A 13,017-nucleotide genomic window follows, 5' to 3' on the forward strand; every position below is an offset into this window, starting at 1 on the left:
ATGGTATGCAGGTTGCCTTCATTCATTGACTTGTTTTGAAATCTGGCAACAGCAAATCTTTGCAACCTAGGATCTTCTTCCATTGCTGCTCCATATATCTTACTGCCTGAACTACACTGTGAGCTCTGAAATGTTCAGTGCAACATTCTTGAAGCTTTCACATCTTAATCTGACATCCTTGCCAGGGTGGGAAAGGATGTTAACTGTTTTTAACCCACTCAACCGCTAACTTAATATAAAAAATGAGCTTACCATGCATTAATTGAAACTTGCGTCAGAACGGTTTTCAGGACTTCAACTCTGAGAAAAAAGACGTTCTCACCACCTGCTTCCATGAACAGTGACTCCCACAGCACAGCGTACCTGATGTTCAGAGCATAGCCAAGTCAGGCAAGCCCACTCCGACTAGTTTATTATTATTTATCCACAAGGTGTGTGTGTGTGTGTGTGTGTATGTATATATATATATATAATTTTTTAATATTTATTTCTGAAAGAGCATGAGTGGGGGAGGAGCAGGGAAGGAGACACAGAACTCAAAGCAGGCTCTAGGCTCTGAGCTGTCAGCACAGAACCTGTCGCAGGGTTTCAAATTCAGGAACTTAAACTCAGGATCATGACCAGCGCCGAAGTCCGTGGCTTAACCGAGTGAGCCACCCAGGCGTCCCCACACAAGGTATATTTAAAGCTGGTCCCAAACTAGGTGCTGAAGTCATAATCCTGAGAAATAGTTCGATTTAGCATATCGAGTTGCGACGAGATGCCAAAGCAAGTGAAACCATTTCAAAACAAAGAGTAATGGTTCATCATCCTTAACAAGTGAGAGGAAAATCTCAGTAAAATTCCTCCTAAACTCATCAAATCAGTGGCTTGTCTTCGCAGCCTTAATTGACAAAATCCAGTGTCCTCAATTTCCCCATTTCAAGAATCCATTTTCAAGGTGAAGAACAGCTTTCAGACTTTTCTTTGCCACGGTGCACTACTGCAGTCTCCCAGTAGGAATCTACCACTCTTACTTAAGCTTAGCTCTCTGATAGCTGCCTCCCCCAGGAACTCCTACTGACCCAGCGCTGAGCATGCACACTGCGCACTGCGTTAGCGCCTGGTCCCAGCGGTGCAGGCCTTGCCCACCTGTTCACGGGGTGGTGGCATGCTCTGACGTCATCACCTGGTCGCTGTTTTTTTGTTTTTTTTTTTATGGTTACATTTTTGATTCTCAGCCCTCCTTCCGAGACACAGCTGTGTGTTCACCTCAAAGCCTTCTCCAAAAACAGACTCAAGCCCACATTTCAAGTAGGGTGGTTAGGGCAGGAGGCCTCTGAACGGTAGAGACGCCAGAGGAGTGGAAGGCGGTGAAGGAGGGCTTCGCAGGCAGAGAAAACCACCAGGAAACCATGATCAACAACTGATACGGCCATGTGACACCTCGTAGGATTCGATACGTGCTGGAGCCACTGCTTTTAATTCTTTCCCCAGAGGTTTTGGCTCTGGAGGGGAGGAGAACCCTGAGGGTCGGCGGGCCTTTCTTAGCCTGAACTGTAACACGGGCAGTTGGAGGAGGAGGCTACCAGTGTTTCATCTTCTGCCCAGTTCTGCTGCCCAGTGGGCCCGGGGCAAAGATGTGGGCGCAAATCCTGTTTCCAGGCGGGCCCTGACTCCTGTGACCTCGGCGTGCAATCGGTACAAAAATAAACATGCCTGAGGGAGCCTGCCCAGAGGTCAGTCACGCCGCTGCACTCAGAGGAGCAGTGAGGCCGCCCCGCCACACGGTGCGCTGTCGGCGGGGACACGCCCCTCCCGGCAGGACACACCCTCGCTGTGATAGGCCGAGTCTCTGGACCGGTCGCGCCGCGATTGGCCGGGGCTCAGGGACCCTAGTCCGGGCGCGCCACGTACACGGAGGGGCGGGCCGGAAGGCGAAGACTCTCGAGCTGACGCGGCCGGGCCGCGCAGGGTGGCGGCGGCCATGGAGCGGGACGGGCAGCAGCTGTCCGCGCGGCCGACCCTGGAGACAGAGGGCTTGCGCTTCCTGCACGTCACGGGTGAGTCGCCCCGGGTTGCCGGCCTGTGCCACCAGCTCCTCCGGGCGCCGCCATGTTCTGTGGGTCCTCCGCTGAGCGTCGGGCCGGGCCTGGGGAGGCCCGAGGAGGCCTGGCCCACAGCCGGTGGCGCCCACGCAGGTCCGGGCGGACGGCCTGGGACGCGCGCCGAGGCCCTCTAGGAACTGCACTTTTCCCGGCTGCGCCGTCGGGCCCTCTTCTGCGCCAGTCCCTTACTTTATGCGAAGCGTTACTGGCTTGCGTTACTGGGGCCACTGGGCCCTTGGCGTTTCATTCCAGGCCTCGCTTTCCCCTCCCCCCATACCCGACGCTGTATCGGCTCCCACGACCACCACTTTCTATAAGTTTCTGAGGTCCGAAAGGCGTTCGCCCTCCCGAGTCGGATCAGCTTCCCTCCACCCATCAAAACCCGCTTTCCCCTGCCCTCCGTGCTCTGGACTTGCCCCCCACCCCCGACTCTCCAGATGGTTAAGGAGCCTCTTCTCGGTGATCCCCGAATTATACTCGCTTCTATCTTAACTGCCTACTTGGGAGGCCATTTCCTCAGCTAGACCCGGAGGGATTCGGTGGCAGGAGCCACGCTTCCTTTGTCTTTTTTTTTTTTTTTTTTGGAAGGTCCAGTAGCAGTATTTAATTTTTTTTTTTTTTTTTTACTTTTTTGAAAACTGTTTTCTTTTCAGTGGGCTCCATGCTAGCCACATATGGCTGGTACATCGTCTTCAGCTGCATCCTTCTCTACGTGGTATTTCAGAAGCTCTCCACCCGACTCAGGGCGCTGAGGCAGAGACAGCTGGACCAGTCTGCAGCGGCAGTGGGTTAGTGCTTGGTAACAGAAAGGAAGGCGGTGGCTTTGCACTTCTTTCTTTTAGCATTTAAAAGTTAGTCTATTACTAAGAGTAAGAAGGTCTTGCTTCTAATCTGCACTAGAGGAAAACCATTTTGTGCTTCCGCAGTTGATCTTGGGGAAACATGCAGTCAGTTTTTAATTTCAGAGATCGTCAGGAGATGGAAAGCCTGCTTGGTGGTGCCGAGAGCACCCCCTGCATGTCTTGTTGAGTGGTTTTCGTTTAGGGGATGGATTGGAATGGAAACGTCACAGCTTCTCCATACTTAGGGGTCCGCCTACTGAATTTCTAGAACCCTTGTGAGTGACAGGAAACGCAGCCTTAGTTCACATCCACCACATTTGATTTTCACAACTTCCTCATCAGATCTGATTTCAAGTTACATTTGGCTGTAGCAAAAATTTATTTACAGTAGCCTTTTTGCTAGATAGAAGCTAATTTCCGAGGGCATATTTAAAAGAAATGTTAAGGGACACCTGGGTGGCTCAGTCAGTTAAGCATCGGACTTTGACTCAGGTCATGGTGTCCTGGTTTGTGGGCTTGAGCCCCTCATTGGGATCTGCGCTACAGCTCAGCCTGGAGCCTGCCTGAGATTCTGTGCCTGTCTCTCTGCTCCTCCCATGCTCACGCTCTGTCTCTCCCTTTCTCTATCTCTCAAAAATAAAGAAAGAAAGGAAAGAAAGAAAGAAGGGAGGGACGGAGGGATGTCAAGTGTTTTGAGAATAACGCCATCATTAAACAGATAAAAATCATTCTTTGGACCCCCCACGGTTACTGAGTTTGGAGAGCAAAGCACATGTCGTGACACAGAAGTAGTCAGTGGAAAGACTTAGCAATGTCCTTCACTCAAACGTGCCTCTCCCACGAAGCCCTGTGGTCCTGCCACTCTCTCCCTCTTTTTGATTGTTGGCTATACATCCAACAACAAACTACAAATTACAGGTGTACATCTTGCATAAGATGCAGGTTCTCAACAAGAGGGCGGCCGTGGTGTTAGGAAAACTGTTTCAGTCACCTGGCACAGCCCTCTTCATGGGTGAGGCGCTGGCAGTGTGACATGTGTCTTACCCTGGGAGAGTAGGTTTATGAGATGATGATAGGCTGGGCATTTTTTTTTTAATTTTTTTAAAATGTTTTATTTATTTCTGAGAGACAGAGACAGTGTGAGCAGGGGAGGGTCAGAGAGAGAGAGACAGATACAGAATCTGAAGCAGGCTCCAGGCTCTGAGCTAGCTGTCAGCACAGAACCCGCTGAGGGCGGCGGCGGGGGGGGGGGGGGTCTAACCCACGAACTGTGAGATCATGACCTGAGCCGAAATCGGATGCTTAACCGACTGAGCCTCCCAGGCACCCCAGGCTGGGCATTTTTAAAGAGGCCTCGTTGTTTTCATGAAGCGCTGCAGAAAGTAAATATGCAGCCAAAAGTGTTTTGGTTGTGCTGCTGTTCAATTTTGTTCGGAAAAGCAGGTTTAAAAACCCCACAGTTAAGATTGACTTTATACTAAGAATGAGCTGATAGTTACAAATGTTACCAAAATTCACAATTCTGTAAAGTGGAAGATAAAGTTCCAGGGGTGCCTGGGTGGCTCAGGTGGTTATGTGTCCGTGTTCGGCTCAGGTCATGATCTCACCAGTTCATTGGACTCTGTGCTGACAGCTCAGAGCCTGGCCCCTGCTTCAGATACTGTGTCTCCCTCTCTCTGTCCGTTCCCTGCTCATGTTCATTCTCTTTCTTTCTGTCTCTCACAAATAAGTAAACATTAAAAATATTTACATAAAATTCCAGCCATTCCTACCACTGTACACACTCACATCCATTCTCTTGACTGACCACATTTTAGCCCATTTTATGTGGATTCAGTTAAGTGGTCTTTTCCCACTACTGTGTAGGTAGTGATGATTGTCTGTACTTTTATATAGTGCCGATTTGGCCGTATAGTTCTTTGTTTTTTTCTTTTCATATTTTTTAAAAGTTTATTTATTTATTTTGAGACAGAGAGCATGAGTGGGAGAGGGAGGGAGAGAGAACCCCAAGCAAGCTCTGCACCATCTGCACAGAGCCTGATGTGGGGCTTGAATTCATGAAACTGTGAGAGCATAACGTGAGCTGAAATCAAAAGTTGGATGCTTAACCTACTGAGCTACCCAGGTGCCCCTGTTTTCTTCTTTAAAAATTAGCCATGCCACTGGTATCCTTTCCTTTTGGTGATCCTTGACATGGTGTTCTGAGTAGATAGGCAGACAACTTAACTGTATATATATGTAATTCTGCTTTGTTTAATAAACCAAATAAAACAGATAAAGTTGGGGAGTTCATTTCCATTAATGCTAACTGGAAGGATGTTTCTTTTCTGTAGAAACAAGGATAAAATATCTAAGGATCATTACCTCTTTGTGGTGTAGATCTGGGCCAATTAGTGATGGCTAATGATCAGAAAACTTCATCTTCTCTTGTTTGTCTTCTAGAATTTGGTCAGCCAGGAGACTGAGTGTCAGGAGGTGTCCAGTTTGCAGAATGGAATTTCGGGGTGCCCCTCAAACCACTTATAATTCAGTCACTGGGCTGTTCCAGAGTCTCTGACTTGGAATTGCTGAGGGAACCTAGGAATAACCCATTTCTAAAACATTTCTGATGCCCTGGATATTAACTAGGGCTAAGAACTGTGGCAACAGAGCAGTCCTCTGCCCCCATGAGTAGTAAAATGTATGCAGAACAGTAGAATATTCACGTACAGTACATGTTTTTTGCATTGTCTGACACCTGTACTTCTATATCCTTCTAGTAGTATGGACCCTCAAGAGTTTCTTTTTTCTCAAATTGTTTCTGACCTTTTAGAACCTGATGTTGTTGTTAAACGACAAGAGGCTTTAGCAGCTGCCCGTTTGAAAATGCAAGAAGAATTAAATGCACAAGTCGAAAAGCATAAGGAAAAACTACGACAGGTATGGACCTGTTTGAGTTTGACTGCATGGTTTTAAGAAATCGTTTGAGGCATAGTGGGTGAAAGATAGTGTGTGGGTGTGTGTGTACACGCCGGTTTGCCTGCGTGGCCTCCCCCATGAGGGACGGTATTGGGAACAACTGGTTGTGACAGAATCCTTTCCACTTAGCATCGGTCAGCATGCTTTCGTTGTGCAGTATATTCCTGTTTATGGGGAAAGTATGCTTTTAAAAAGGCATCTTTTATTTACCTTTTTGCTTTTCATTGGTTTCCTCACACAGGATTATCACCCAAAATGGTGTATCGCGGTGCCATGGCACTGGACACACGGGACATGTTCAGCTTCTTGCTCGGTTGTCTGTTTCTTTTCTTTCTTTTTTTTTTTTTAATGTTTTATTTATTTCTAGGAGAGAGAGAGAGAGACAGCGTGAGCAGGGGTGGGTCAGAGAGAGAGTCACAGACTGAAACAGGCTCCAGGCTCTGAGCTGGCAGTCAGCACAGAGCCCGACACGGGGCTCGAACCCACGAACTGCGAGATCATGACCTAAGCGAAAGTTGGACGCTTAACTGACTAAGCCACCCAGGTGCCCCTCGGTTGTCTGTTTCAAGCCACGTATCTCACACGACCTAGCTTGGTGGGGCCACTTTCAGTGGATGGAGGGAGAGCCAGGGAAGGGTGGTGATGGGCTCATCCCAGGGGTGAGAGAGGGAATAGGAGATGGAGTTCTGAAAGCTGTTTTATACAGGTTCAGTGGGGGAGGGGAGGGAGGAAGAACCAAGGACAACAGTTGGAAATGACCTGAGCCTTCAGTGGATTGTGCTGCACTTCACAGGTGGAAGGCCACCCACAAGATTTGACCCTGTCTATAACTGAAACGACCAGGTGTGGACTCTGCCTTCTGAGAAGTGGCAGTCCAGATGTTTCTGGGCCCCCCTTCATCTTCCCAGAAGGAAGCCTCTGCTGGCTCTGAGGCCTTCCTCTTGGCTTTGCCTGTCTCTCTGGTGTTTCCAGGGTCACGTGCCTTTCTGCCACTGCTAGTGGCTCTTGTGGTTTCTGCGTGGTCACCCAGGACTTGGCTGGAGCCCAGAAGGAAAGGACGGAGCAGGACCACATCTGCTCCACACACTCCTCCTCCGTGGTCACCCTGTCCCAGCAGCCTTCTTCCGGGCATAGTGGCATATTTCCACTAAAAGCAACCACGAACCTAGAACGTACTAGCATGTTGCTGTTACTCAACTTTTTAAATCCTACAAAGTAAAAAATTCAAGATATAAAAATCAACACCATGAAAATTAAGTTTTGATCTCGTTCCTCTACCTACTGCCGCCTAAGCATCCCATATTAGGGTTTTTAGGTATTTTTCCAGAAGAATTTATCTATGTTAAACACACAGGAATTTTTCATTGAATTGGCAGCGTAGTATACATAAATGCCATTTTTGAGCATGTTTTAGTTTTTTTAGTTTTGAGCATATTTTAGGTTTTTTCTCTGCTGATCTCCAACCATGTAATTATTATTGTTTTGTTCCTAGAGTCATAGAATAAGTTGAATTCCTTCTGCATGTCAGAATGGATGACTTCAGGGTCTGAGTTGTGTGTGTGTGTGTGTGTGTGAAATAGCTTGAACATTTATGCAGTTTGCTGATGGCAGCTGAAAATAATCTTTTTAAAAGATCGCTTTTTAAAATTGTAGTGTCAGCCCCCCAAAACTTGGGAGGAGAAAAAAGCTTACGTTCAGATATTTGTAGCATGTGTGGCTCTGTCTCACATACTTAACAAACATGACAGTAATAACCAACTGATTGAGCCTGCCTGACCCACAGCTAGCACCGCTCTCCTGTTTATGGTCTCAGGATTTGTCGGCCGAGTCCCATCCTGGTGTACTCCATGTCAGCTAGGAGTATAAAATAGATGATTTCCGCCCTGACCTCTTGTATCTGCGGACACCGGAAGCATGGGGTGAAAGGTGTTTGGATTCAGCAGCAAGGGACACTGAAAGCCATGGAGAAATTTTCTGGATATGTGATTTGTAAGGCGTCTTCTCACATATCCTCGTGACGTAATGGTGTCATTGGAACCAGAATGAACGGCAGTTTGGGTCTGGATTGCACTGGGAGTGAGAAATGTAGCACTTGTAAGCTGTGGTACCCAGTTACCAGCAGGAATGTTGCTCTTCTGGGAGGTGGAGGCAGAGGCAAAGGTCCAGGCCACCGTGTTCCTCCCTCCTTGGGAGCCTGCTTATTATAGGAGCACAAGCTCTCTCAAGGGCTCTTTGTTGTGCATAATTTTTCACTGAAATTAGTTTTCTCTTATGTTTCCAGTAGTACTTGACTTTCAAAGCGCTTTCAAATCTGCTCTCACTAGCTCTTCACAGTATGCAAAGCAGAGAGATTAAGTGACTTAGGTAATGCGGCCACACAGCCACAGAGCAGGCCTGCCAGCCATGCTCACCTGTTCCAAGTCAGAGTCCTTTCACGTCACCAGAAATGTCCTCCTGTGGGCAAGTAGCAGAACTGAATTTGTATGTACTAGATGACAGCACTGTTACTAAAGAAAATGCAGGTGAAGGTTTGGTTCGAAGGACTTTTTTTTTATTTTTAATATTTTTATTTATTTCTAGAAGAGAGAGAGAGAGACAGCGTGAGCAGGGGAGGGTCAGAGAGAGAGGGAGACACAGACTCTGAAATAGGCTCCAGACTCTGAGCTGGCAGTCAGCACAGAGCCCGACGCGGGGCTCGAACCCACGAACCGCGAGACCATGACCTAAGCGAAAGTCGGACGCTTAACCGACTAAGCCACCCAGGCGCCCCTCGAAGGACTTTTAAATTAGAAAATTGTTGGGATGCCGGCTGGTTCACTCAATTGAGCGTCCAACTCTTGCTTTCAGCTCAGGTCATGATCTCACATTCGTGAGATGGAGCTTCGCATCGGGCTCCGCTTTGAGCGTGGAGCCTGCTTGAGTTTCTCCCTCCCTCTCCCTCTGTGCTTCTTTCCTGCTTGCACACTCTCTCTAAAATTTAAAAAAAAAAATTAGAAAATTGTCAAAGTTAGCATTTTCTTTGAGAAAGATGGCAGCTTATGAATTTATATCGTAATGCGTGTGATTGTTTCTCAGCTTGAAGAACAGAAAAGGAGACAGAAGATTGAAATGTGGGACAGCATGCAAGAAGGAAAAAGTTACAAAGGAAATGCAAGAAAGCTTCCAGAAGAAGACAATCCTGGGCCTTCTACTTCATCCACCCTGCCGAAACGGAAGTCTGACAGAAAGCCTCTGCGGGGAGGTGGTAAGTACCTAACGTTAAAGCTTTTTGAGCAATTACGGGATACATTTACCTTTTAAAAATAAGATCCTGTTTCTTCCTTTTGTTGTCTATAAAATGAGGCTAACTCCTAAGTTTAGGATTATGGAGATTAGACAGAAGAAACACATGCCAAGCTCTCCCCCCCCACCCCCCCCAGCGCCTGGCAGTCACCATCTTGGTGAAACCTCTTACCCAGTGTCCCAGGGCAAGGATGTGGGCACGGATCCTGTTTCCTGGAGGCCTGTCACCTCTTGGCCTCAGCATCCAATCAGTAAAAAAAAGTAAACCTTTAATAAGTTGAAAGGGGAGGTTAGTCAAGCCCCCAGTGAGGAATCGGAATGGTGGCACTCGTAGGTAAGCCTCATGTCGGCCCCACCCGGCCCTGGAAGGGGAGAGCTAAGTAGGATGAGGAATGGGTTGCCCATCTTACAGATAAGTGTGTTTTGGGGGGTTTTTACATGTTTGAGGAATTAAGATCAAGAAGCCAGATGGCTTCTTTTATTCCCAGCAGAAAGTCCATTCAAAGCGCAGTCACAGGGTACAGTATTTTTTTCACATGGTAGCTAAAAGTTTGTGAAAATGTCTGTGAGAATAGAATCCATACCTTTGTAGTGCTTTGTAGGTGAGGATCATGGTTTTATTTTTAATACAGAACGTTCCCAGTACTGTTTTTGCTTTCTTTCTTTCATCCCAGGTTACAACCCTCTGTCTGGTGAAGGAGGGGGAGCCTGCTCCTGGAGACCTGGACGCAGAGGCCCGACATCTGGCGGATGAGGCTAAGAATCTTGTTAGTGTCACTTTCGACATTAGCAAGATGAGTCCATAACCCTCAGTTCAATTGCCTTACGCACACTTTTCACAGTGACTGGCCAAGGGGAGTGGGTTTATTTGTGATCGTAACTACACCTGCATCTTTAATGGCTGAAGTCCACAAGGGATATAGACATCACCACTAGCAGTAGGGACAGTTGGTCACACTTCACTAACTGTGGATACAGTGACGGTGTTCATTGATTTCATGAAAATTGCTAGTTGGTAGATAAAGCCCTCCAGGTGACTAACAGTCTTGAGTTAAAAGAGACCCAGTCATGGTTCTTCAAGTTAGAAGTCCTTGCTGGTTGGTCAGTCTCTGTGCCAGGTTGCGTTGAATGATGTCTTCCTTGTAAATGGTGAGCCCACCAGCGAGGATTACTGATGCCGACAGTCGATGGGGTTGTTTCTGTATATTTATTTTTATGTACAGAACTTTGTAAAAAAAAAAAAAGAGAGAGAGAAAGAAACTGTAAATATTAAAAAAAATGCAAAGAATGTTTTTAGCATCTTAATTAAATTCAAAAAAATTTCTTTCTGAACTTGAATTTGTCAAACATTAAGCCGCTTTTTATCCTTCCACAACCTCCTTCTACTACTCATCTTCCCTGCTCCCTGTTTCTGACCTGTGGGGAGCATGGGAGTGGCAGCTACAGTGATTGCCAGAGTGGGCAGATGCGTTGAGGTCTGTCCACAAAATCGGGTGCTCAGAGCAGAGTTGCTAAATTAATAGGATAAAGAAACATCTTGTCTAGAGGTGTTTCCAGGGCCATCCGGGTTCCTAAGGGCCCTGTTGGTCAGCCCCCTTGCGAGGCTCTGTCAGGAGTACACGACAAAGGGCCAGGTAGTAAATATTTCAGGCTATGCAGGATCCAAAGTGTGTTAGGTTTGTACATTTTTTTTTTAGTTAATTAATTTATTTTTTTAACACTTTATTGTCAAGTTGGTTTTCATATAACACCCAGTGCTCATCCCCAGAAGTGCCCTCCTCCATGCCCATCACCCCCCTTCCCCCCCACTTCCATCAGCCCTCAGTTTGTTTTTTTTAAAGAATGTTGGAAACAAAAGATTCTTAGCCCGTGGGCTGGATTTGGCCTTGTGCTGTAGTTTACAGATCATGCTGGCAAGTGGAGATCCTAGGAAGGAACAGAATTAACCTGCAGAATTTTCCAGAAAAGTATCCTAGAGTGGTCTCATATACAAATTAGCCAACATTTATTGAGAATCTGATCTGTGTGAAGTATTCTGTGGCCGTCTTCCTTGATACAAGTAAAGGAAGAAATACATTGTGGTTTTATGGGGCTTAAGGTCTCTTGGGGAAGGTTGGGGAGAGCAAAAACAGGGCACTTGAAGAACAGCGTACTTACAGACAAGTAGGTGAGGATAGTCAAGACTAAGAATTTGAGTCTGGAGACATTGGAGTCAAATTTTGGGTGGGGGACACCCGGGTTCCAGACAGAAGAGACGGTCAGTGAAAGCAAGGGTGGGGTCGTGAGGTTCAGGAGATCCCAGTGTCCAGTTTGTAACCAGATTGGCTTTTTACCAGCATAGATGCCTTACAGCATGGGAAGCGTCATACTTGGGTTAAAGTATTCAGATTTGTTTGCATTTAGAGAGATTCCCTTGTGGGCTCTAAAGGAACTTTTTAATAATTCTTTAACATATTTTCTATAGCTGAAAACACGTGTTAAGTTGCTCTCAGTGATTCATTTTAGAATCTTCATTTAGAAGTAGAGGGCATGTTTTAGTATACTCTGAGCTGTGACTCATTTCCCTCAAGCCTCGTTTTTTTCTGTAAATTTAGAAATTAGCAAGTCATGAGCACAATGGGAAGAAACGATGTTTGAATTTCTGAGCCCTGATTATCAAGGTCAACTTCATCTTTGTACTCCTGACAGCCAAGAGCCATAGATACCCAGGCTGGGGACCTTGCTGTAGCTAACAAAGCAGTTCTGTGGGACAGTGAATAATTGGCGGGGGCGGGGAGACGGTATTGTGTGCTAGAAGCCTGGGACAGAAGGCATTTCAGAAGGGTGGGCTGAGGTAGCCAGGTAGTCTTGCTCTCCCCTTGAAAGGATGAGGAGATGGAGCCAGAACCTGAGGCCTGTGGGGGAAGGAGAGGGGGCCAGGGCCAGGAGAGCCACGTGGAACAGGGCAGGACACTGTCCCATGCCTCAGCAGAAGGGCCGCAGCTGGGATGGCAGCTGGGACCTGAGGTGATAGGCACTTGGGAGCTGTAGCTGTACGTTTTCGGGGATGATGGTGTGACCCGGTCCATCCTGACCATGAAGCAATGTTCGACTCTCGGGCAAGATACAGATGCGTCTTCAGTTGAAACTCTGGTAGCTGGATTTCTGTCCGTGGCCTGTGCACCTGCCTCTACGTGAGGGGAAAGACTTGAACAGTCATTCGGATCCCCTACCCTCCTCACGGACTCCGCTCTTGCCTCTCCTTCCCCTCTGCCCGCTCCGCTCGCTCTTCCTCACCAAATATTCGAGCAGGCTTTGCATTCAAACAAGAAGGAGCCCATATGAAACAAGCACTGGCTCTCTCTGGTGCCCTTCCCCGTAGCTCAAACTCAAGTTGTCACTGCTTGTCCTCTGCTCCTTACCTGACCTGCTTAACACTGACTGGGCTCTCAGACTTCAAACTGGTGGAACTCCTGGTCATGTCTTGTTTGGCCTGGTAGCACCTGACCCCTCCTTGCAGCCCTTCCTGTCCTGTCTGCCACAGCACCACATGCTGGGTTTTATTCCCACAATAAAACCTCCCTCCCTGAACCAGTTTTCTGTATTCCCTGTCTAGTACTTCTCACTAATGCTCTTAAGATCATCTGTGGTATCGTCTGATAGATCATTCTCAGTACTCACCTTAACCAAGCATCATTGGCGATAACTGAGCACTCCTTGAAAAGAATGTTCTCTTGACTTCTAGGACTCCACACATGACTGGTTTGCTCCTACCTTTCTGGCCGTTGCTAAGTGCTTTTTTTTCTCACCTTCCTGACCACTAAATGCTAGAGTTAGAAGAAGTTACAAAAGTCAAGAAGGTAACCGAC

At 47.3% G+C, this 13,017-nt stretch overlaps 1 protein-coding gene across 1 annotated transcript; it reads left to right on the top strand.

Moving 5' to 3' along the window:
• The first annotated feature begins 1,917 nt into the window (after positions 1 to 1,917).
• SELENOS (selenoprotein S) lies at positions 1,918 to 10,413 on the top strand. Its single transcript, XM_039235067.1, has 5 exons — positions 1,918 to 2,042; positions 2,741 to 2,875; positions 5,742 to 5,848; positions 8,963 to 9,131; positions 9,844 to 10,413. Exons 1-5 carry the CDS (start codon positions 1,967 to 1,969, stop codon positions 9,921 to 9,923), a joined length of 567 nt encoding a protein of 188 aa, XP_039090998.1. The 5' UTR covers positions 1,918 to 1,966; the 3' UTR covers positions 9,924 to 10,413.
• The last annotated feature ends 2,604 nt before the right edge of the window (positions 10,414 to 13,017 follow it).

The sequence above is a fragment of the Hyaena hyaena genome, unplaced genomic scaffold (assembly GCF_003009895.1).
Source record: "Hyaena hyaena isolate Hyena2069 unplaced genomic scaffold, ASM300989v1 scaffold_95, whole genome shotgun sequence".
NCBI classification, from domain to species: Eukaryota; Metazoa; Chordata; class Mammalia; order Carnivora; family Hyaenidae; genus Hyaena; species Hyaena hyaena.